General features: G+C 44.1%; 1 protein-coding gene across 4 annotated transcripts in view; it reads left to right on the plus strand.

Moving 5' to 3' along the window:
• The window catches only part of TSNARE1 (t-SNARE domain containing 1), a 458,997-nt gene that overhangs the window by 129,464 nt on the left and 303,821 nt on the right, over positions 1 to 25,712 (plus strand). For all 4 annotated transcript variants that reach the window (XM_050313442.1, XM_050313469.1, XM_050313451.1 and 1 more), the window contains one exon: positions 19,613 to 19,690. In XM_050313442.1, coding sequence (XP_050169399.1) covers positions 19,613 to 19,690 — 78 coding nt within the window. The remainder of the gene's footprint in view (positions 1 to 19,612; positions 19,691 to 25,712) is intronic.

Here is a 25,712-nt window from a genome sequence, read left to right on the forward strand (position 1 = left end):
CAGAGTTTGTCCATCCCAAAGGAGATTGTAGCTTGCCAAAAAAAGCAAGGGCTTCCCATGTCTCAATGAAAGGGAGCTGCACCTGTAAAGCAGATGAGTTATTTTATATCTATTGGTGTTGGATGCCAGGAAACACGTTTAATTAGTATTGATTTGGCCTTAAAACATCTGCAGTGGCTGTTCCTTTGCAGTCCTTTGCTGTTTCCCACTGTCAGTGCCTGGTTTCATGGATATCCTTCCCAGTGAAGCTTCTCCTGATGTGCAGCCAGGTGGGAGTGACAAGCTGTGAGACGGCACAGGGAAGTTTTCCTGTTTCTGCTGCAGCTTTAATTAGCTCCCTCTCTTGAGCTGATTCCCTGACAGTGATTTTCCTACATGGACTTGCCTCTGAAGTTGTCCTAAGACACGATGGACAGACTTGCTTGGCACAGCAACACCTTCCCAGCAAGGTGGTCAGTTGTTGCTGTGCAGCATAACTGAGGTGTAGGAACGAGGGGGTTCATTTGCCCATGAATGAGCTGCCTAATTTAGGGAAAGCATGAATGGGATCGTTGCTTAATGCTCCTTTTGGCACATAAAGGACCATTTCCCTCAGCACGTGGTGGCCTTTCCTCTGTCCCCACCCCGAGGGCTCCCTGGCAGGGCTGGGAGCTGCGTCTCAGACAGATGGATTGGTCTGTCCCGTCCTCAAATCAAGCTCGAGTCGAAGTTGCTTTATTGACTTAACTGTAATGCAAGTATTGCCAAATCTAATCCGTGGGAATTAAATGGCAATTATCCATTTATTTGAGCTGGCTCCTTCCTCCCTCTGTGCTTCAGCTCTCTGTCAGCTTGCAGGCTGCTCTCCTAATTGAATGCTGCCCGGTGCCAGCTCTGCCTGGGGGTAGGGATGGGGGCAGCTCTTGACCCCCAGAGAGAGGGGGAAGGCTGCCCAGACAATGCTGAGGGTGTGTTCACCTGGAGGACTTCCAGACCTACCTCCTTTCAGGTGGTTGCAGAGAGCCATAAGGTCTCCCCTGAGCCTCCTTTTCTCCAAATTAAACCCCAGTACCCGTTATACCCAGCACCAGTTGGTGGATGCAGCTCCCCAGCAAGCTCAGAAGTGCTTTGGGATTTGATAGAGCAAAATGCTCTTGCTCTGGAGCAACATCAACACCAGCACAGACCAGGGCACCACCTGATATGCTCTTATAAGTCTCAACCTACATACATTTCCTCTAGGCTTGTTGCCCTGGGTCTCATGCCTTTGCAGTGTAAACAGATCCACAGGCCCATGTTGGCTGATATTGTGGTTATTTTATGTGTGTCTTGTCTTTGACTGAGCTCAGGTGACTGAGGGGGGTGTGGGGTGTGCCGGTGGGGGGTTTTTTTGGTCTTTTTTGTGGTTTGGAACTGTCAGACACTAAAAGACAAAACCAATTAGATTTCCCACCTTCATGGTGTGGACATCCCAACCCAAGGGGAGATTTGCCTTGTGCATGGATGGTGCTGCTCCTCCCAGCTCAGGTGTGTCCTCCATCCCCTGCCTGAGGTGAGCTGGTGTCTGCAAGAAAACTGCCCTCCAGGAGATGGGTGAAGGGGAGGTGCAGTCACGTGAGAGCTGAGCAAAGGACAGGAAATATTTGCAGGCTTTTTTGGGCATCCTGATGGGTTTTCTTTAAAAAAAAAACAAGTATCTGATACAGATATTTGTGTGCTGGAGCCTGGGCTGTACCACTTCACTGGTACTAATACTGGTATTAGGTTGTCCAAGCTTGCTGTAGCTAAAATCTGACCTGGGTTCAGATGCCAGCAGAGGTTACAGAGCTCTCCTGTGTCATCCTGTGTCCTCGAGATCACCAGCTGCCAGGAGATGCTTTCTAGCAACACCAAAACTCAGGGAAGGTAGGACTGTGGCACCTTCATCCATGCAGCAAATGTATTTCTCTTTTTTTGTGGTTTTTTTTTTGGTTTTTTTCCAATAACCTGTTTTCCAGGTAGTGCCTCACCAGTGTGGAATCATTACAACTGCAGGTGATTTCTACTGAAGCTGCTGCTTGAGTTTTTCACTGTTCAGAACAGAGGCTGTTTTGGGAATAGTCTGCTCTCCACATCCCACCAGCACATTTTAGGCTTTGGCATCAGTGCAAGAAAACAGGAGTTTTGTTGTGGCTGTAAAACAATTCATGATGTGGCATGTAATCCAGTGCCAGCACAGGAGCATCCCTTGGGATCTTCTGGAGCATCTTAAGTACAAGGTGCCACATTCCAAGGGCTCTATTTAAAGAGAATTAGGATAATCTGTTCCCCTGTTAGTGGGACTGCTGGTGCACACTGGCTCTAAGAAGCTCTTTCCCATGAAGAAAAGGATTTTTGGTGATTCCAGAACAAGGAGAATACACAAAACTTTGAAAGAACTCCATCACTGCTGTGTGAAGGGTTATTAGTAATGGCATAATGGGAGCTCAGCTTTCCGAAAGGAATAGGACTGTGCCTTTCCTCATGTCATGTCATGGAAACACCACCCTGTAGCTGTCACAGAATCACAGAATGGTTTTGGGTTGGAAGGGACCTTCAAGGCCATCTGGTTCCAAGCCCCCTTCCATGGTCAGGGAACCTTCCACTGGACCAGGTTGCTCAGGGCCACATCCAACCTGGCCTTGAGCACTTCCAGGGATGGGACATCCCCAGCTTCTCTGGGCAACCTGTTCATATCCAATGGCCAATGTCATAAAATGATGGAATGATTAAGATTGGAAAAGGCCTTTAAGATCATCAAATCCAACCATAAACCTCACCCTGCCGAGTCCACCACAAAACCACATCCTGAAGTGTCATCTTAGTTTACTTCAAATAGGGAAACAGGGTAAGAACAAAACAGTCTTCAAAAAAATCTGCATATTACAACCTTTGAAGTTAAAATCTACATTTTGACCAAAGAGAAAAAGATTATAATGGATTATAAACAAGGTGAATCTTGTTTATGACCACTGAGCTTTGTTCTTAAATCAAACTGAGCTTTTGTTCTTAAAACAAACCCAAAACTGTCTGAGAAACATAAGCCTCCAACTTTTTAATGGTGGCCCAAGAATTTTAACTTCCTTTGTCTGTCAAGCTTGATTTTTGTTATTATTCTTTTTTATTATTATTTTTGCAGTGTTTTAAGACAATGGCATGGAAGTCCCCAGACATGGTCCCAGCTCATTTAGGCACAGCATTGCTTTTAATGACACACTCCTGCTGCGAATGCTCCTTTTAAAAATGTTGTTTTCCACCTACTCAGACAGTCTACAGGTGCAAAACTTCGCTGGAAGTTTTGAAATGCTGTTATTTAGCCATGATCTCGGGTGAAAATACATCTAGCCCTGGCATTAGCAGTAAGTAGCATTATACTTTTTCTTCGTGGCATGTCTTTCAGCCCTTGCAATCATGGATTTTAAAGCTAGAAGGGATCATGAGATTATTTTGTCAGTCTTTCTGAATCACCTGTACACTAAAACCTTACTGCAGTATTATTTGATGTATATTCAGCTCCTTGCAGCTGGAACCCAAAGCTGCTGTTCCCCCTCAGTCTTGCAAGGCGGGATCACAGGGATTTTCCAGCCTCCATTGAAATAGGAGACAGGATTCCAGTGGAACTTCAGATGTTACAGGTCACCAGGGTCAGGGTCATGGAATCATAGGACCATAGGATCCATAAGGTTGGAAAAGACCTCCATCAAGTCCAGCCTTTAACTACAAAACCATAGCACTCTTGATCTTTGGATCTCCATTACTGTTTCTTTCAAGGAAGATGAATGGTCTGTTGAGGAGCTGTAGAATGATTGAAGTTTGGAAGGGACCTCTGGAGTTCTTCTGGTCCAGTCTTCCTGCTCAAAGTGCCCAAGACCATGTCCAGACAGAAGTGGAAAGGTGAGCTGAAGCTTCTTGCAGATGAACAATCACTGGGGATGGACCATCCTGGCAACAGAGATGGAGGAAGATTTGAGGGCCCTTTTTTCTCAACCTTCTCTTCCTAAGAAGCAACGAGGAGGGAATTTTGCCCAAGGAGGGACATGGCACATCTCAATCTCCCTGAGCTGCTTCCTGAGCTCTGCTCTGACTTCAAAAGTGGTGGGTGGAAAGGAAAGTAAGAGGCTGAGGGAATGAAGGAAAGGAAAAGGAGGCAAAAGCAGATGAAAGGAATCATAGAATCACAGAGTAGTTTGGGTTGGAAGGAACCTTAAATATCATCCAGTTCCAACCCCCCTGCCTGGGGTAGGGACACCTTCCGCTAGACCAGGTTGCACAGAGCTCCATCCAGCTGGCCTTGAACACTTCCAGGGATGATACATCCACAGCTTCAAGGAATGGGGCATGCACAAGGAAAGAGAAGGCAATCCAGCATCCCCAGACAGGCACCCCAGATAGGTCCCCATCAAGGGCTAGAGCTTCTTGCCCCAGCTATTTAATGCTGGTGGATGCAGGAGCAGCACGGGGGAACGTGGTGGAGCAGGGTTTTGTCACCATTCTTCTTTCTTCTGCTGGAGCATTATATTCTATTACTGCAATCCTGACATCGACAAAAATGAAGAGAGTCATAGCTGGCAACAACACACTGCTGATGGGTTCAGATTTCCTGTTACCAGAGGTGTGCATGCTGAAGACAGTGGTTGTAGGTGTGCTGAAAATCAGGTGTTAACCCTTTTATGAGCTGTTGATAGGGAATAGACATGGGAAAGGGTTCCTGTGAGCTCAGCAGCAGCAGCATGCTCAGAGAAGTCATGGATGCCCCATCCCTGAAAGCGTCCAAGGCCAGGCTGGACGGGGCTTAGAGCAACCTGGGATAGTGGGAGGTGTTCCTGCCCCTGGAACTGGATGATCTTTAAGGTGCCTTCCAACCCAGACCATTCCACGATTCTGTGATTCTGTCACATGCCATGGAGTGTCAGAAAATTCCTGTGGCACTTTGCAAGACTGTTCGAAGAGACGCTACAAGAGAAAAAGCGACGTGAAATGGTTCAAAATGGAATTTGTTGGGTTTATTGACAGAGTGGCTGCCTTTAAATGATTGTCCCCTTTGGGATCCCTCGCTGTTTTCCGAAAGGAAAACCCTGTGGAGGGTGCACATCTCCCAGAGATTTGCACTTTCAACCAAAACCTTTCAGATGTGTTTTGTTTTCCATCTCTTCTCTGTCGTGTATCTCCATTTCTCTCTGCATGAGCAGTGCTGCTGGTACTCAGGGGGGTGATGTAAATGATCTTTATTTACTTTATAAGTTTTTTCCTCCTCATGGCTGACAATTAGGTTTAGAATTCATCTGCAAATTGGAAAAAAAACCAAACCAAAAAAACAAAACAAAAAAAAAAAGGAAGAAGTGTAGTGCTGACTGAAATAATTGGAGGGAATACTTGTTTTCTCCAGTTTTTTTACTTTTCAGGAGTTTTTAATGTGGGAAAAATTTGAGAATACACCGTATTTTGGTTCAAAATGTCAAAACATTTCCCTCTGAAAATTGCCTTGAGCTGTTTCAACTCTGGCAAAGGGAGAAAGAATAAAACTTGCAGCTGAAACCAAGCTTTACTGAATTTGGCATTTGGATCTGTTGATCTAAACCAGAATGCTTCAGCTAATAAACCAGTTGTCTAAAAAATTTAATTCAGCCTTTTCTTCATCAGTTTCCTGTCACTTCCACTTTCTCACACTCATCAGTATCACAGTGCCATGGAATTGGGTTTTTTTTTTAGGCAAATACTTCTACCTCATGTCTCAGTTTTTATTTTGAAACAAAAGGAGAAAGTCTTCCTTCAAGTGCATAATGGAGTCTTTTCAATTAGGATGAAGAGCAAAATCTGGGCTGCAGATATTTAATGAGTCATGCTGAGAATGAGAAACAGAGTAAAGTTCTGCTGAATTACAGAGCAAAAAACCCCCAGTTTTTTGTCTTGCAGCTGAAGGCACAGATGAGCCTGAGGGTGGATCAGTGTCCTACATGTCAGGGCTGAGCCCCAGTGCATCGTAATTCTTCTGGTTTCCCCTTGGGGAAGGGAGATTCTTGCTTGTCCAAAGGTGCAGAGGGTGATATAATAATGTCTAATAAATGTTAACACCCATACAGTCCTTTTCTTTTTTTTTTTCTCCTTTTTTCTTGTGTGAGAAAGGGAATAAAGTTCATTGTTCAAATTACATCATACATAGAGCAACTACATTTCTTCTGTAGCCTTTGTATAAGCTTCTAATGAACTTGTCTTGACTTTAATTTTAGTTTTTGGCATTTTCATGGGTTGTGTTGCTCTGCATGGGTTGGGAGTTGTACATTGAGAGATCTGTGAGATTACTTTTGACAAGGGCATGTGCAGATGGGACAAGGGACAATGGCTTTAGATTAAATATTAGTAAGAAATTCTTCCCTGGGAGGGTGGGGAGGCCCTGGCACAGGTTGCCCAGAGAAGCTGTGGCTGCCCCATCCCTGAAAGTGCTCAAGACCAGGTTGGACGGGGCTTGGAGCAACCTGGGCTAGTGGAAGGTGTCCCTGCCCATGGCAGGGGGTGGAACTCAAGATCTTTATCATCCCTTCCAACTCCAACCATCCCACAGCTCAGTGATTGTGCCTGAAATTGTCTGTGCAGCAGCAAAGTCATTTATTTTCTGTGTAAGATGATGTTCCCCTCTGCTTCTGCCTTGGCAGAAGAGGAAGGTCTGTTGCTGAGTGAATGTGCCTCTGTGTGTGAAAAAAAAAGAGACTAACTGTGTGATGTTTGCCCACACTGACCATCTCACTAGTGATGATCAGTACAGGGGTTTGCCAGTAGCTTGCCCAGGGTCTGAGAACCCCAAATTTGGGCCATGTGAATCCCAGGGAGAGGCAGCTGAGCCTTTCCTTTCCAGTGAATAACTCCAGCAGTAGCTGGGGAACAAGAAAACAAGGACATTTTATGGTCATTGCTACAACCTCTGCTGACCAGTTGCAGATCCCATAAGCTGTGGATGACCAGATCTGCAAAATATATCCCACAGAAACAAACCCAGGAGACTTGCAGAAGCTCTGGCAGATGGTATTTCATCTTCCTGAACACCGCATGGGATTTTGTACATATGGATTATAAAACCCTGTATGGGTTTTGTGATTTCTTCCAAAAGAGCTGGTTCTTTGAGCCAGATGGTTTCTATTATGGTTCATCTTAAGCAAACAAAAGTAATTTTCCTTCCCCAGTTCAGGCAATGCTGAGAAGGTATATAAATTATTATGCATAAATTAGCAGTGTAGTTTTCTTATTTAAACTTGTAGATAAAGATCACCAATAAATGGCAAAGGGTGTGTTGCACTTGTTCATTCCTCTTTAGGGCATCTAATAAATCACCTTGCTCCTTTTTTTTTTTTTGGTTGGAGAGTTGAAGTTCTCCAGAAGAGGAAGGTGCTTTTATTCTGAACTTGGAAATCTGCTCCAGCCCTCGCAACACTGTCCATGCACAAACCACTTTTCCCCCTGTTGCTTTGCTCCATGGCTGTTTCCCAGTGCATCCACTTGGGTTTGGTTGTTGTCCTGTCATCAAAGATCCCACTGCATCTCTTGAGGCCTTTGTGAAAACTCTCCATGCAGGTCTCAATGACTCTGCAAGATCTCTCCAAGAATTTTGTTTTTACTTACTGCAGGGACAATTTGTCTTCTGTATCCTTGAGCTGGCCTGAAATTGTAGTCCTGATCAGCAAAGGAAGTGATGAAGAGGAAAGAAATGGGAAGAAAAGGCATTTTCTTCACTAGAGCTTCTTCAGCCTTGTGCTGCCATAAGTGTGGGTGATTCTGAAGCAACAGGAGGGTCCAGCAGCACATCCTTTACCTGCACAGCTCTCATGCAAAGGGTCTCCTGTCCTCCTACAACTCTTCTTCTGCGTGGACTTGGAAAGGCCAAGGGGCTGGGGGAAGGCTGAGTGAGGTCATTGGGTGCCAGTGACCAAGGTATCAAGGAAAGCACTCCCTTCTCCCACCCCATGTTTATCTCCATCTCAGTGTCAGCACTGTTGGTACCCTGTTGGTACCCTGAGGCTCCTCTCCCATTGTTGCTGTTGGAATAGTGACTCATCCCAACCCTGGAGCCTCTCTGGTGAGGTGGTAGTAAGGATAAGCTCATAAATTACCCATAATATCCACTGGGATCACACATTCTTATCCACATTTCAGGATTTTGTTTGTAGAAATCATAATTTACAAGGAGTGAAAAAAATACCCATTTACCTGGATCATGAAATGGTTTGGGTTGGAAGGGACCTCAAGGATCATCCAGTTCCAACCCCTGACATGGGCAAGGACACCTTCCACTAGCCCAGGTTCCTCAGAGTCCCATCCAGCCTGGCCTTGGACACTTCCAGGAGTGGGGTATGAATCCCAATAAATGTGTTCAACTGGAAAGTGTGGTGAGGTAATATTTTTAAGGTTTCTTTCCTTTCTGGCTGATTTTTTCTGATACCGCTTCCTCTCATCACATGGACTCAATCAGGAAAAAAAAAAAAAAAAAAAAAAGAAATCATCTCCATTTTGTCATTAATAGCCTGGATCTTTCAAAAGATATTTTCCAAGAAGGCAATTAGCTCTGAGTTCATTAATAAGACCAGAAGAGAGGCTGATTAAGTGCTAGTTTAAAAATAAAAACAGTATTTTGTGATTTATATCACCAATACATCTTTAAATAACGACGTTTCAAAAATATTTGGGCTCTTGGTCTTTTCGGCTTTTTTTTTTTTTTTTTTTTTTTTGCTGGCTGTTTTCGTGCTCCATGTCCCACAGCTTGGGCAGGAAGTGTAACATTAATCAATCAATCATTTCCACTTCACTTTTCAGTCAATTCCTTTGCATTTTCACATCCCGTTGGTGCTGTTTGGGCTTGCATTAGCACAGGGCTCTGCAGACTATCCCTGGAAAAGAGCAGAGCAAACAAAACTCGCGGGTTTTATTTATCTACTGGCACCATATCATCATTAAAAAATGAAACGAACTGTCAAACACCTTAAATTGCCCTTTTTTTAAATTTTTTTTTTCCTTAATGACTTGGGTATCCTTTCAAAAACACACACAGACACTGCCTTAATTCTCGCTCCTTCTACTGCTTTGGAGCATGAAGAAGGGAACATGATTAGACTTTCCATCTTGGAAGGCAGGAAGGAATAGGATTTGATAGGGAAATTTCGCAAAATAATTGGTATTTTCCAGTACATTGATTTATTTCAATCAAAAATGAATTGTCCTTTTAACTCTCTCCTAATCCACCACCAGCAAAAATAATAAAAAAACCTCTAAAAGTGATTTTCTTTTATTTAAAAGTGACTTAATACATCAGAATTATGCAAAACCTTTTCAAGTTTGTCTCCCCGCTGTTTAAAAATGGAGAAAAATTCTTAATTGTAAAACTGTCCAACCAAAGCAAAAATTTTCACACCTCCAGAATCAGCAGCTTCTTAATCCAGCTCTGCTCTGCACTTATTGTTCATGAAATTTGGCTTAAAATTTTGAGTCTATTTTGCATTTAACCATCATGGAAAATCAACATTCTCCTTAATTGTCCTGTCTGAACAAAAGCCCCTCAGCCCCCTGTAGGGGTTTGTGGTGAAAGTAGTGATTCTCTGAATTACTTTATTCATTTTAAGGGATCTGAGCAGGTCAAAGAGGGCTGAGAATCCCCCCAACTCATTTTCCAGGGGCTGCCAGCCGTGCCTGACCTTCAAATCACTTTTAACCATCATGTTGCAACCATGAATTGATAAGCTTTTTATTTTAGTAACAGACTGTGAGTATCTGACATTTCCTTCTACTAAATCAACCAGAGCCGCTGTTTTTTCTCGTAGAAATTAGAAGGCAGTGTGTTTCTTTGTTTTGTTTTTATTTTCATGCTGGTTGTTTTTTACTTTTTTTTTTTTTTCACTGCTGCCTGAAAAGCAGTGCAGGATAAGAACAGGTTTTTCTGGCAGCAGTGTGGTTTAATGCAGATGTAGAGAGCACCAGGCTGATGTTCACTTTCCAACATCTCTAACAAGCTTGAGAAGGAAAGACTGAAAAGCACAAACTGTCACCCACTGCTGGGGAAAAAAAATCTGATAAATTCCCAGTGGCCCTGCAAAATCAGGGAACTTGCTCGTAGTGCATTAAAATAAACTGTTGGGGTAGTAATTTAGCAAAGTTAGTTGGTTGGTTGGTTGGGACTTTTTTTCATGACTTTTTTTGGGTATTATCCTCCCAATCCTCAGTTGGAAGCAGCATCTCTGCTTCAGCTCACCCCTTTTCTTTTACTTTGTGCTGTGTCTCATCTTCTGGGTGACACATTATGCCAGAAACTTTCTCTCATGCTGTTCCTGTTGCTGTCTGGGATTTCTCTGCTCCTTGTCGAGATTGTTCGTGCAGACTCTCCAGGATTTAGGTGGTGGTTTTGCTGTTCAGTCACAAAATCCACCTTCAGAGCTGGAGCAAACTTGGGCAGAGCTGTTCCTGCTCACGTGGCCACAGGGAACGATGTGGTGCTCACCAAGGAGGAATTCCCCACTTTGGCCAGCTGAAAAATGAGTGGCCAACACATTTCTCTGTGGGGTTGGAACTGGGTGATCTTTAAGGTCCCTTCCAACCCAAACCATCCTATGGTTTCTCATGGGTGCAAACCTCCTTGTCCAGACTCTTTTACAGGAGCTGATACCCTGGCAGAGTGTGCAGTCAAGCTGTCCTGGGCATGCAAGATGAACTACAGGGCTGAGAAGATTCCAGCACTAGTTTTGCACCTAAAGAGTCTCATTTCTTTCCTCTTCAGCAGTTTGTTATCAGCAGATATGCTAAAGAAGGCAACAAAAGTGAATAGAAACGTCTTAACTAGAAAAAAACACAAAGCAGATCTGATTGAATCTTGATTGCACTGTAAAAAGATAATTAATCATAGACCCAGAGAATGGTTGGGTTGGAAGAAACCTTAAAGTTCCATTCCAAATGCCATTCCAGGGGCAGGAATACTTTCCACTAGACCAGGTTGCTCAGGACCCAATCCAGTTTTCCCTCGAGCACTTCCAGGGATGGGGCATTCACAGCTCCTCTGGGCAGCCTTTTCCAGTGCCTCCCTGTTCTCTAACATTCCCTTATGCTTCCTTTTATCTGGGAGCCCCTCCTTAAGAAAACACAGATTTGCAGTTTTGTGGCTGAGTTTTGGTGCTGTGTTTGGAATTGCACGGGGAGGGAATTCCCTCATGGGGAGGATGGGAATATAGCAAAGCAGCCCTGGGTTTAATGCTCCTTCCAAGTGGCTTAGAAAAAGAAAACTTACCTCTTGGCTGATTGAAATGGAAGTGCACAAACTGTGTGCATCCCTTTTCCTCAGGTAGGTCAGGAAGAGAGAGTTTTCCCTAATTCTGAGTTTGACTTTCACTGCAAGTTCATGCTCATCCTTTACCTTCTTGAATTCCACAAGGGATGATTCTCCACGGCTGGGCTGTCCCTTTTGATGCCACCAGAGCACAGACACTTGCCAAGCTGCAAAGTTTGGTCCCACTGCCCTGGACCTCACTTACATGGGAAGCTTTTGCCTGAAGAGCCCTTTTCCTTGGCTTCCTAGACTTCCCTTGGGGATAGGCTCTGTATTTAATATTTCTCTCAGAAATATGTGTTGCATATATATGTAAAGCTTCTTTGTTACTTTATTTCCAAGGTTTGTCCAAAGCAGAACTGTGCTGAGCTCCAGTTAAAACTCACAAGCTGTACTGGGAACATTTGTGCTGGGGACACTGGACACTGCAGTTACTTCTCTAGGAACATGTTAATCAGAGCACAAATCTCAGAGTCTGGAAAAAGGCTTAGGTATTGAAAGTGCTTCAGAGAGCCCAAGACAAAATTTCATGCCTAGGTGGGGTCCTTACCAACCTGAAATTACTCTCCCAGCCTACTTTACCTCCTTGGCCTTACCCACTCATGGATTTTAGGCCCTGAATTTAACTGGGCTTAGATATTAGAATATCTGTGTCCTCTTGTCAACTTCCTATAGCTGTGGTAGGACTTCCAAAGAAAAAAATCTTAAATAGATGTGTTTGGGGTTTTTTTCTTTGATTTTCTCAATATTTTTTCTTCAAGTGTGCCTGGTGGGGAAGTAAGTTGGTGTTGTCTTGTGCAGGGCCAGGAGTTGGACCTTGATGATCCTTGTGGGTCCCTTCCAACTCAGGATATTCTGTGTTGCTGTGATTCCTGGTTTTTTTTGCTCGGAGAAGGAGGCAGATACTTCAGTACTTATCCCATCTTTTTTTTGAATGGGTAGGATGAAATCTGTCCTTCCACCTGAGACACCTTCAGGTAAAGCTTCATTTCCAAAGCTAGGAAAAAGTTTATTTTGTATGTTCAAAAGAAGCTGGACAAATCAGGAAGATGATTTAAACAAACAAACAAACAAACAAACAGGAGTTTACAAGTGCTCATGAGAACAGAGACCTTGAGTTAACCCACAAATAATTGTGTTCTAGAATGCACTGACCCCACCGTGTGAGAAGGGGAAGAGGATTGATGCAAACACCAGCTTCAGGTCATTTTTTAAACATGGAATCCCCTTGATGTCCCCCTCTTTGTGCTCTTTGTGCTGAGGAGACCCAGGTCTTTTTGTCCAAGTCACCTCCCAAATCTGCAGCAAAGACCCTCAGAGCTTTTCCACGTGAAACAGCATCACGTTTTCCAACACTGATGAAAATCGTGTTGCCTGATGAGTGTGATTTTTTGCTTACATTTTCCTTCATCACTTATTTCACTCAAACTTCAGCAGGAGGGAATAAAAAACCTCCTACGTTCGACTGCCGGGAGCGACTTTGCAACATTGGACGTGATGCTGCTTCTCTCGTTCCCTTCCATTTCCCCTCCTGTTTTAAGCTCTTTTCCTTGAGGAAAGGAGCCTTGTTCAAGCCAATCCCTTCTATCCTGGCACTTGTTGAAGGTTTTTTGACCCGTTTCAACAAGAGAGCAGAGGTGATGAGGAGAAATGAGGTTCCTGTGGGGTGTATGAAATGGAGAGGCTGCAGAGGACTCAGCCAGTGTTCTTGCAGTGGAAGAGACCAAGGGCTGGTGTGAAACATGGGACCAGACACCAGAGTCCACAGGGAGGAGCACCCTGGGAATTACTGGTGGCTAAAGGACGTGTCTGGGGTGGCTGTAGGTGTCTGTGCACCCACCAGTTCTTGCTTGTCTGTTTTCTTAAACATTTTCCTCTTCCCATGACAACCTGCTCCTTCATCTTTACTCTTTCTCTCCCTTTTCTTCCTTCATCTTCTTCCACATTCTCATTTTTATGTCAGTTGTTGCAGAAAAATTGAGATAAAGACATGACTTTACCATTTTGCTCCAGAGCAAGTCTCTTACTCTTGGGCCAGCAGCCAGAAATCAACCTCTTCCTCTCCCCTGAGTTCATTTCCCAGTGCCCGAAGCACATGGATCGTGGGTCATAATGTTCAGTAAAGAGTTTCTCTCTTAGATGATTCTATGAAAAATCCTCAGGGTAGGGATTGAGGCCTTGCAATGGCTCCTGTGGTCCTGGAGAAGGAACAAGGTGCTTGGTGGGTGAGATTTGTCCATTCGACTGGGCTGTGAAGGGGTTGAGCCCCAGGGCTGGGTGCAGTGGTACTTAATCCATATTGGTGGAGGTGAACTGAGGATTTGGGGTGCATGGTATGAAATCAGAGTGAGCAGGTTGCACCCTACCTGCTCTTTACTCCTTGCAGGTGTTTCATGGTAAAAAAAAAATAGAGCAGTTTGGATACCAAGGAACTTTCTTTTTGGAGTTTCTTCAGCAAAGGATGACGCTGTAACTTCACTTAAAGCTTTCAAAGGAGAGATTCAGGTGCAGGAGATCTGTGACTTTCATTAACAGAGCACAGACATAATTCTTGGTGGTGCTTTAGGGATAAATACATTACCCTTTGGGGTGCTGAGTTGCTTTGCTACAGCCGCATTAAGTATTTTAAGCAGAAATATCAAATTCTTGTTGGAGTTACTTTAATTATTGCTGCTTCTTTTCTGGAAATTCTGAGTTATTTTGGGTTTGCTGCAGAATTGAGTTCAGGGAGGCAGCTGACTTCACCTGGCTGCAGAAAAGCCATTAGGAGCTTCAAATTAGTGTGAAATAATTAACAGGTGGGGAAGATTAACGTGACAAACACGGGCAGTTTTCATTAACGTTAAGCCAAAGGATGTTCCTGTAGGTGCCTTTACCACGTGTGTCGTCCTGGACCTCTACAATTCCCTTTGGGCATTAATTAGATCCAGATCACTAGAGACAAGACCTTATAAGCCTGGTCATGTTTTGTATTTGGCTTGCCTGGAAGAGGAACTGAAAGACGTTCCTGCTCAGCAGCTTGCTGGGATTTCTCCATTCCCTTCCAAAGCTGCTGTCCGTGGTGCTTGGAGCTGTCACAGATCCTGAGAGCCTCACGTGCATCAGGAACATTTTCCCCCCTCCTGATCAGGACTGGGGGGAGCAAACCACAGATTCCTGTGTTATGTTTTGCTCCAAGAACTGACAACACATCCCACGAGTGGCCAGTCCTCATCCTGAGTGTCTCCCTTGGACAGAAGTGTGAGGAATTAAATACAAAGAAATAAAGAATAAATAAGAATTGCACTGAAACGTGGAAAGCAACCCACTCTGAGTGTTCTCTGCAATAGTGGTGGCAAAAATCCTGTGTAAGGCTTGTATGGATTTTGAAGGTTCTCAACCACGTGGGGTTTGGTCTCTTCTCCCAAGTAGCAAGTGATAGAACAAGAGCAAATGGCCTCAAGATTTGCCAGGGGAGGTTTGTGTTGGATATCAGGAACAATTTCTTCACTGAAAGAGTTGTCCAGCTGTTGGAAGAAGCTGTCCAAGGAAGTGATTGACTCACTATCCCTTCAGGGATTTAGAGGATGTGTAGATGTTTTCCTTAGACACAGAGTTTAGGGATGGATTTGGCAGTGCTGGGCTAATGGTTGGACTTGATCCTAAAGGTCTTTTCCAACCTAAATGATTCCATGATTCAGGTTTTGGGGTTTTTTTTTCTTTTTTTTTGGCATTGATCCAAAGTGCAAGGAGGTAGCAAAGAGGTCAAGATTCCGTCTCCTCATAGCAGAAAGGCATTAAGATGGTGCTGCATGTGCAGGTTTAAACTTGCTGAAGTCCTGTGGAAAGGACTTGTGATAGAGCAGTGCCTCCTTGAGTAGCACCCAGCACTGGAGCAGGGGAAGAGTGGGAAGAATCCAGAATCCTCCCCCAGAGGAGGAAGGTGCACAGTGTGTCATGAACTGATGACAGCCCTCATTCCCTGTCCCATCACCACTGGAAGGGAGGAGGTAGAGAAAATCTGGAGTGAAGCTGAGCCTGGGAAGAAGAGAGGGGTGAATCTGTTTTAAGACAATTTTTCATTATCCTACACTGTGTTTCGATTGGTAATAAATTCAATTTATTTCCCCAAGTCAATTCTGTTTTGTCTGTGACAGTAACTGTTGAGTGACCTCTCCCTGTCCTTATCTCAACCCACAAAACCTTTTGTCATATTTTCTCCTCCTGTCTGGCTGAGGAGGGGAGTGGCAGAGCAGCTTTGGAGGGCACCTGCTGTCCAGTCATGGTCAGGCTGCCACACTCAAGTTAAATCATCTCCATATGACCCCTTTCCCAGGTGAGGCCTCCCCTTGCAGTTGGCCAGGGTGTGTGTTGACACACTTTGCTTTGACAGGGGATGGGTTGAAAAGCTCATCTTTCCATCTCTTGCACCTACCTGGGTGTCTGTGCAGCTTTTCAGGCAAAAGAAATAAGAGTTACACGGGCAGAAATAAGATTTAATTGGGCAGATAAATGCCACTGTTGGGTGCTGCTGCTTTAGGAATTGGTTGGATGGGGAGTTGAGTGACCTGGTCTAGTGGAAGATGTCCCTGCCCATGGTGGGAGGCTTGGAATGACCTCTTTAAGGTCCCTTCCAACCCAAACCATTCTGTGATTTCTGTGAGTTGCAATAAACACAACAGGTCATCACTATTTGCTGAGTGGGGACAAGGCTGAGCTGACAGCAGAGCAAGTTGGGTTGTTCTGTCTCCTGCCAAGGGGGTTTTCCTGGAAAAAAAAATGAGGAAAGTAAATGGAAAGTGTAGAAATGTTTTTGGAGCTGTCCAGTTAAGGAAGTGAAGGAGAAATGATTTGCATGGGGATTCTGTAACTTATCCACTGCAAAACCTTCCCAGCCTTCAGGACCCACAGTGTAAATAAAAGTCATTTTTTTCCCAGGTGTGACCCTGAACTCTCATAGTGTCAGGACATGTATTTAATGCATATCAGCATTTAATGCACATCAGAACCCTCATACTCCCTCTTGGGGAATCATAATATTTTAGCATTTCCTTGATGCAATCAAAGATGTTTAGTTTTTTGTTAGGCACAAATGTACTTCACATTCACTTTCCTTCTCAGCCTTGGGTTGTCTGCCTTAGCTTGGCAGTACAGATGCACTTTTGCTTTGCTTTCTGCTGCTGTTTTTAAATTGTTTTGCTTGTCTGCTTGAGCTGCTGAATCCTCCATGAGTAGCTGTAACATCTCGCCTTGATGTGTTGAAGCTCGAAACTGGAGTAGTTAAAACAACTTCCTGGTTACTGCTTTCTTTCCTTTCATAAAATAAAAAACAAAATAAAACCAGAACTGGCTGTGACATCAAATAAAAGTCCAGGGGCAGGGAACTGGAAGCCACATTCTGTGGTGGTTTTCTCAGCCATTCTCCAAGAGCTGCGTTTTCATAGTAATTGTTTGGAAATTCTGGTCAAAGGTTTTGTCTGCCTTGATTTTTTTTTTTTTTTGATTAAATTTAATTTGAGGGGTTTTTCTGAGTTGTGGGGGTGATATTTATGGATTGAGATTTCAGGCCTTCAAGGGGGAGTTCATCTTCTCACAGTCCTCTTGCATTTGATTAAGATGAATATACAGAGGCTTCAAAAATTAAGTTATTTCCATGTCTTCACAGTATGATCCTCCCACATTGTCCTGTTGAGTTTTCCCTCTCTTCCATTAGGGAAATGAGGTACAGGGTGAGAAAAATGGTCTCCCAGCAATTAATTTAAATAAATCTCACCCTCCCAAATTAGCACCTGAATTTCTGGGTAGTTTTGAACTTCATGGAACAACTCTGGACTCGTAGTGTCGCTCAGTGTTTCTTTCTCACAGTGTCACAGGGACTCCCAAAATACAGGTGTGCCTTCCTTGGAATCAAAGTGGCAGTCCTTGGAATGAAATTGGTGCTTCTGCAGCCCTTTGCAACACTTGGGATATTTCATCTTTACTTTTGGGGTAGTTTGGGCATTTTAAATGTCTCCACACTGATGGATGATGTGAAGCTGCAGGAGTGTCCCCATGTGGAAACACACTGAAGTCTGCAGTGTGCATTATTTTGGGAGCTTTAATGCAATAATTGGTGATTTGAAGGAGTTTCCAGCTGTTAGTTTGGTTTCTCATGGTTTGTCTGGGGCTGTGTTCCACACCTGAGTGCACATGGACCCAGGATCACTGGGCCAGGCTAAAAATCTGTTAAGGTAAATTCAGTGTTTCTAAGGAAAGAATGCAAATAAAGAGGTAAAAAAACAACCACACAAAAAACCCTCCCCTCAAAAAAAACAAAACAAACAAACAAACACCACCAAAACAACCAACCAAAAAGACCCACCACCCATCCAAAAAAATCTCTTGTCACAAAATGTGTGGCCCAGCCCTCTCAGCACATGCAATTGGGTATTCAGCCAAGCTGAAGCCATGTCCTGGCTGCTCATCTTCCCATAACTAACCTGGAGCATGTCAGCACCCTGGTAATCCAAGGAAAACCTCCTGAAATGGGGGTCATCACTGGATGTAAAGAGGTAAAAATCTTATCCTGTGGTGCTCTTTTGCCAGTGATTTAATGAGAGCTGGATCTTGTTGGTAACAAGGGAAATTCCCCAGGGATGGGGGAGCTCCAACTCGTTTCTGGTGTTGTACAGACTCTATAAAGCAAGGGAAAGGAGTGTCTGGGACAGTTGATTTAGGAGGAACTGCAGGAAGAGAAGAGTCCAGAGTGGGAAAATCTCTAGCAATGAGCCCCTGTGCATTTGGATTAAACACCCTTTAATACCCTGGATTTGTGTCAACCTGAGAGGCTGATCCATGACTTTATTTACAGCTGTTCCAGGGCTGAACCCTCTCACATGAGTGTGAGAAGCAGTGGAAAATCTGGCCTTTGGATGTGGAGCTTGTCCTCAAGTGCCAGGAGATGCATCCTCAGGACTAACCTGAGCAGTGCATCAAGTGGAGTTCTCATTTTATTCCATTTTCCCGGGTTTTTACCTTGCTCCATCACTGACTTTCTGCTCTTCCAAGCACAGGTTGGTTTTTTTAACAGCTTAGGGAAAACTGGTTGAGGGATGCAGGGTGTGTTACAAAAGCTGAAGATGTGAATCATAGCTCCTCTCTGAGTCTCTGTCATACTTTGTCTCAGAGGAGCATCTTGCTGGTAGCAGGGGCTGTTTGAATGCACTGTAGTGTGTCGAGCGTACAAACCCTGGGGTGCTTTTGGATATGACCAAAGTTTTAGGTAGAGCAGCTTCTGGGAAGCCTGTAAGAGCTGACACACCTGGGCAACAGGTTAGGGCTAAACCATCTGTAAAGCTACCAGTTTGAACCTTCTTTAAGTGATGTATCCTTTCTCTGTAATATGGCCATAATTAATGGCCTTAAGCTGAAGGAAGGGTAGATTTATATTAGATATTAGGAAGAAATTCTTTACTATAAGGATGGTGAGGCCCTGGCACAGGTTGCCCAGAGAAGCTGTAGATACCCCTCCCTGGAAGTGTTCAAGGCTGGATGGGGCTCAGAGTTACCTGGTCTAGTGGGAAGTGTCCCTGCCCATGGCAGGGGGGTTGGAGGATTGGAGCTAAATGGTCCCTTCCAACCCAATCCATTCTCTGAGTCTATGATTCTATAGTATAGCCCAGGTCAGCCAACCTCACATTGCTCCTTGTCAGGAGATGATGCAGCTGTGGAGAAGCTTGGGATGATTTCAGAGGGTTTAAAGTTGGGAAATGAAGAAATGAAGCTTAAAAAAAAAACCCTCATAACCACAGCAGCAATTGCAATTGCAATAGCACTTCCTGACACTGACTCGCTGCCCCTTGCAGTTGGGCTATCAGGAAGAAATAGGAAGAAGAGGAGCATCTCTTGGGGGTTAGAAGTCCCAAAAGTTTTCAGCCCATGGAGTACTGCACTCTGCTTGCTGCTTCCTCCCTCTTTATGAAGGCAGGAGATGCTCACGTGCCCTCCTGCTCTGGGAAGTGATGGTTAAGTGATGCTGTGATTGTGGTTTCTCATTCAGTTGGGGTTCTGATATTCCCACTTGATAACTGAGCTTCCAGTTGCTAATAATTCCTACAAATGCTGTCTCAATCTTCCTTATCCACTGTGCTGCAGCAGCATCTTCACTGTCCTGGGGGGCTGTTTTGCCAGTCCAGTGCAAGCTGCACAGTCAGACACTGTGTAAAACTACAGCAAACCACCCTCCCTGGGCCAAATTTCTGCAGCAGGGAGGAACCTGCACCCCCTTTTCAAAGGCTCATCCCCTTTTCAAAGTGATCAGTGGCCTCCAGTATTAAAACATCTCTTCTGGTTTTGTCTCCACAGCCACCCAGATTGATCCCAGCGAACTGCAGGAGCTTTTTCAGGAGACTTCAGCCAACGTGTTCCGAATTAACTCCAATGGTGCGTATAATGAAAGGTTTCCCAGTCACTTGTGTGCTGTCCTGCTGATGACTTCTGTGCCTGTACAGGGTGTGTGGCAGCAACTCTTGTCACAGAGCAAATATTAATGCAGCTTTTCTGCTGCTGCGTCTCCCAAGCAGCAGCACATGTCCAATACACAGTCCTTTATAAGATGTAAAAATATTCCACCATATGTTCCATTAAACAGGCACAGATATATCCCAATCCTTCGTGATACCACATCCTTTTCTATTTTTAATTGTGTCATCTGTTACAATGGGGAGTTAGAGTGCAGAAAGGTGGAACAAGCCAGACTTATTTTCTAATATGCTGCAGCACTGCTGTGTTCAGAGCCTGTCTTGTGAGCTTGCAGGACATCCATCTCCCTTATAAAAACACCAAGGCTCTTCTGTTATTCTTCACTCTGTAGACTGAGCAGGGATGCTACTCCTGCTCCTGGATCCCCAGACCCCAGAGATGCAGAGTGCTTCCCTCCTTTGGAGACAAGCTCTGGTTCATCAGTTTTGTCAGATTAGGCTGGAGGAATTTATCTTACAGACAGATGTAAACTAACAGTGCTGAGTGGAAGTTGATGTCACGGTAGCCCAGTTCTAAAATACACTAATGTCAGACAGGAATCAAAAATTATTGGTGCTGATTTGACAATAGACCCTGAAATAGCTTTGGAATCACCTGGACACTTTCTGTGTCTGTTCTGTCCTGTGTCTATAGGGAGTGGGTGGCAGAAAGGCCTGGCCTTGGTGTAGGGAGAGGATTTTAGTGCCTCCTTGTTTGTATAATCATCTCCCAGTGTGTCCCAGGGGCAGAGCCCCAGTCCTTGCAGCAAAGAGTCCTTGCTAGAAGAAGGATGGGAAGCAAAATTTCTGAAACACAGTTATCTCTTCTCTAGAGGAGTTGTGTATGCTCTAACTGCCAGGAATACTCCAGCACCAATTTTTCCATGACTACAGGGGTTTTGTACCCTTTCTGTTGGTGACACACAACCCATGTAAACAGGGGATTATGGCCCCTATGGGAGCTTGAACCTCCCAGATGTGACCACGGGTACTTGGTTTGCAGGTGGGTGAACAACCACACCAGAACACCCAGAAATACCTGCAGTAGCACCAGTTTTGGTTGCTCCAGCACTGATAGTTTTAATTTGACAATGGTAGTGATGAATGGCAGAAATTTCTGCTCCAATCTGAGGGCTCAGTCTGCAGCTTTGGAACCTGGTGGTAGGCCTGTGTGTGCTGTCACAGACACCAGCTATTATCCAAACCAGCCAGGTTAGGCCTGACTTGGTATGTCTCTTCTGTAATCAAAACTCCTGCTGCCATGGAGTTTATCCTGAGAACACCTCAAAATGAGTGACACATCCCTTTTTTGAAATGCCACAACCCAATTTCTCTTTTCGTTCTCTGTTGGAATTGCATTAATCCATTCAATTAGGGTTTGAACAACCTCTCTTGGTCTCTGTTTCTCCTCTTGAGATGGTGATGATGTGTTTTCTGCTAAGAGTTGCCTGAGTTGAGTGCTCTGTGAAGCAGGTAATGACAGTGCCTGTATTTAAAATGCTTAAAACTACTTTGCAAAAATGGAGATGCAACTGTTTGAAGTCTGGAAACCAGACTTTAAAATCCGTGGCATCCAAATTTCTGTGTGAGACATCTAACAGGACTCAACCAGGGTGTGTAAGTACCTCTGTAGGAAGAAAGACATCAAATAAATAGCAAAGGACTCATTAATCTAAGGTTCTCACACAGAAAGAGATCAGGAGATAGGAGTTAAAGCTGGCCAAATTCAATCTTTCTGTATGATGATAACTGGCCATTAGAGCTGCTTATGGAGGGGACCTGATGGATTTGGCTTTGCTTGGAACCTTTAAATCAGGATTCAAATGTCTTTTTATAAGATATACTTTAGTCCAGCTGCAGTCTGGAGTCTTGATGTAGGAGTGATAGGACAAAGTTTTATGGGAGGAAATCAAATTGGATAATCAGAATTGGTCTCTCTGGCCTTTAAAATCTATGAATCTATGAATTTATAATGCCTTTTAAAGTGCTTTCAGGTTGAAGAAATGCCCATAAGATACTCCACTGTTGTTGCTCTGTTCATCACCTGTATTATTTTTTGTCTGATAAAGTCAGTTTCATTCAGCTTATGTGTGTGTTTTTTGTATTCTTTCCCCAAAAAGTGGATAGAGCTTTACAGGAGATGGATGCTAAGATTTGGCAGAGCTAAGCCACTTTAGGGAAAGAAACTTTTAGGGTTAGAAAATGGGGAAGAATGCCCATGATGCTTTCTGCCCTATACCAGATCAGGGGTTTTACTCCTTCTGTGCTGGGCATGGTGTGTAGAACATCCCACAAGCTGCATAAATCCCATCACAGCTCCTCTTTTCCTTCTTTTCCTGCCTTACCCTGCCCCCTCTGGGGTTTTTCAGGTTCCCTGTTGTGTTTGGAGACCAAACCACACACCTGAAAGGTTCTTCTCCCTCCTGGGACGCTAAAAGCCATGGGATCATAGAATCATCAAGGTTGAAAAAGACCTCTAAGATCACCAAGTCCAACCTTTGACTGAGTGCCACCAAAGCCACTAAACCGTTGTCGACCCGTTTCCAAACACTTCCAGGGATTGGGACTCCACCCCTTCCCTGGATCAGGCTGTTCCAAGATGTCCCAAGTTGACCATGTTATGCTGCTGTTGTTCTGATTCCAAAAATTCCAGGTTGTGGGCAATCTCAGCAGTATTTTTTCTGCCTTTGGGGGATGACTATTTTTAATGAAACAAGAAGTCAACTTTGTACCTGGATTTTAAAGCACCATTGAATTTTATGGAGTAACACTGCACAGGTAATAAACACTGTGTGCTTTGTCCCTCTTTGCACTCCTTATTCTTTTTTTTACGAAGTTCTGAGCCTTTGGGGTGATTTAAACCCTTTCTTGGGCACTTCAGGACTTGCTTCCTGACCAAGGGGGATTTTTACAGCCCTGAGCTGATCGGGGCTGATCTCACACATCAATGATTCCTGTTGCCTTTTTCTGCTGTGAAAATGGAAATCTTCCTCATGTGTTGAATAAAAATCTTAGTCAGGACAGCTGGTTCTGTTTATGTGCTACTGGATCACTCTCCTGCCAGGTCATGAGCTTTACAGGCTTTTTTTAATGCCACCACTTACAAAAGTGTGAAGGGGTAGAGAGGGAGATTTTTCCTATTCTTTGTATCTGCCTTATTTCTCTAAATCTTTTGGGGCTGTCCCTGTTGACCATAGGGAAGGTTCATAGGGTCACAGAATGGTTTGGATTGGAAGGGACCTTCAAGATCACCTAATTCCAATCCCCCTGCTGTGGGCAGGACCACCTTCCACTAGACCAGGTTTTTTGATAGTGCTTTGACTTTTGCAATTTTCATGGGTTATTTAATTTAGTTGACTTTTTTCCTATTAGGACGTAGAAATGCTGGCTGAAGTTGTCTTATTTATGCCTTTTTTCTTTTTTTCAGTGCATTTTTATCAAGGTTTTGCATTTTGTTTAGTGTACAGCTTTTAGCTGCCTCTCACTAATTGTCTTGTAAATAAGTAAAATAAATAACTCCTAAATGGGGTTGCTTTGGTGCATCCTGTCTGATCAGTGGTGGATATAGTGAAGGAATCAGACCTGTTCTGGCCAGATGGAGAACCTGAGTACTCTAATGAGTCTCTTCCCTCTCTAATTCCTGCTACTTGCTCATTAATGACTGCTCATAACAGGCTGGTGCCATGCACAGTCCCATTACCTCGACCTTAAGGGCTGAGCTCAGGTGTGATGGAGTCCCCCTTGCCATCTCACATTGGTTTCTTATCCCCCATTGATTTAAAGATTGAAACTCTCAGGTTCTGTAAATCAGTGCAGCTCCAACAGCAGTGATTCCTTGTGGATGTGCCTTGTCCTACAGGACCAGCGTGTGCCTGTTAAAAAGGAAGAGTACAAGGCTTTTAAAATAAGATACTTATTTTAACAGTGGCTTCACAGCATGTCCCCAGCACAGCTTGATGTTTTGCTTCTCTGGTAGAGCTTCTGCTCACATGGTTGGGACTGGTAAATTGAGAGGGATTTTCCACACCCAACACAGGAACTGCACAGATTTTGATGAAGTGATCAAAGCAGGTTGGATTTAGCCCAAAATAACTCAGAGTTAATCACAGAATCATAGAATGGCTTGGGTGGGAAAGGACCTTAAAGATCATCTTGTTCAAATTCCCTGCCATGGACAAGGACACCTTTCACTAGACCAGGATGCTCAACGCCCTGTCCAACACGGCCTTGGACACTTCCAGGAATGGGGCATCCACAACTTTTCTGGGCAACTTGTTCCAATGCCTCACCACCCTCACAGTCAGGAATTTCTTCCTGAAACATAATTTAAACCTGCCTTAAAGTCCCTTTAAGCCATTATCCCTTGTCCTATCACTGCAGACCCCACTAGAAAGACTCTCTCCATCTCTCTTGGAGCCCCTTTAGACACTGGAAGGGGCTCCAAAGCTCTCCCTGGAGCCTTCTTTTCTCCAGGCTGAGCAACCCCAGCTCCCTCAGCCTGTGTCCATAGGACAAGGGCTCCAGCCCTCTGAGCATCTTTGTTGCCACCTCTGGACTTGCTCCAACAGGTCCCAGAGGTGGTCACAGTGTTCCAGGAGGGGGTCTCATGGCAGGAGAGTGGAGGAGGGGGAATCACCTCCCTTGATCCACTGTTTTGATGCAGCCCAGGCCATGGGTCTTAGTCCCACTATGTTCCAGGTAAGAGCTGCACCAAATGGTGACCTTTGACTGCTCCAAAGAGCCCATCTTGTCCTTTTGGGATGACTGACCTTTATGTAAGTGTATAAATACTATGTTCAAACTGGAATATTGGGTAAAATTATTGGATAGGGACTTAAACCTGAGTCACTTTCTCACCTGACTGACAAGTGCTTTCTTCATCTCTTGCATTCATGTCTCAGATTCTTTTCCTTTTATATAAGTTTTCCAAAATCCTCAACAAATCTGATAGCTCATGGATTTGCCTCAGTGTAAAATGATGTGTGTGTGAATTTTTGAATGGTGTTTTACAGTAGAAAATCTTCTCCAAAGCAGGCAGTAGCAAAACTCACTTTGTTTTGTCCTGATTTTTGCAGGCCAGGCTGGGGAGGTTCATGGATGCTCCAGCTGCTGTTTTTCCTTCTGGAGTTGCACACATGACATTAACAAGTTCTTACAAATTCAATGTCCGCATTAAGTCCTTTCTTTACCTTGACTTTACCATTCTCCAAGGACCACACTCTGCTTTGTTCCCAAGGGTTGATGGGCCCAGAAGTATTTTCAGTTGAGGCAAAACTTTGTATTTGAAATGGACGGCATACAGATTGCATGGGAGATTGGTTTTTTAGGATTGCAGAGCAGGGAAGAGGAGGAATTATAATATCCACGAGATCCCTGCAGGATCAGATCTGTTCTTCTACAGAAGCAAATGGTTATTAGTGAAAAATTCCAATTTATTCTTTAAAACATTGTGCTCCCTGCAAAGAAGAATAATTATTAGCTCAGTAATAGACAATTCCTTGAGGCTTTATCTTACTGAATCTCCAAGCTCTGCACTAAAATCTGTTAGAGAGATCCAGCATTTGGGGTAGAAATACGTGGTTGTGTTCAAGGTTTGTTTGAATATTCATGTTGTCCAGGCACATAAGTTACTTTTTGTGCTATTTAGTGACTTTTGGTGTCAAGCCAGTGGAGCCCAAAAGAGAGGAGAGGATTTTGTCTGTCAGTGGAAATATAATTAAGTGGCTTTTTCAAAGTTACAGGCCAAGTCCAAGTCTGCAGAGTCATTAAAACAGAGGATTTCCTAAATTTCTGCAGAAATAATTGAGCCATGTTTCTAATCTGCTCCTCTTTCTTTCCTTAAATATTGAAGCGTGACTGATAACGGGTGATGAGTTTTTACAACTGGGAGCGTCCTGAGAAAAATCCCACATGTAAATATCAAGAATGTAATTTATTTAACGTGT

Source organism: Myiozetetes cayanensis, unplaced genomic scaffold, assembly GCF_022539395.1.
Source record: "Myiozetetes cayanensis isolate MyiCay16 unplaced genomic scaffold, myiCay2020 scf1, whole genome shotgun sequence".
Classification (NCBI taxonomy): domain Eukaryota; kingdom Metazoa; phylum Chordata; class Aves; order Passeriformes; family Tyrannidae; genus Myiozetetes; species Myiozetetes cayanensis.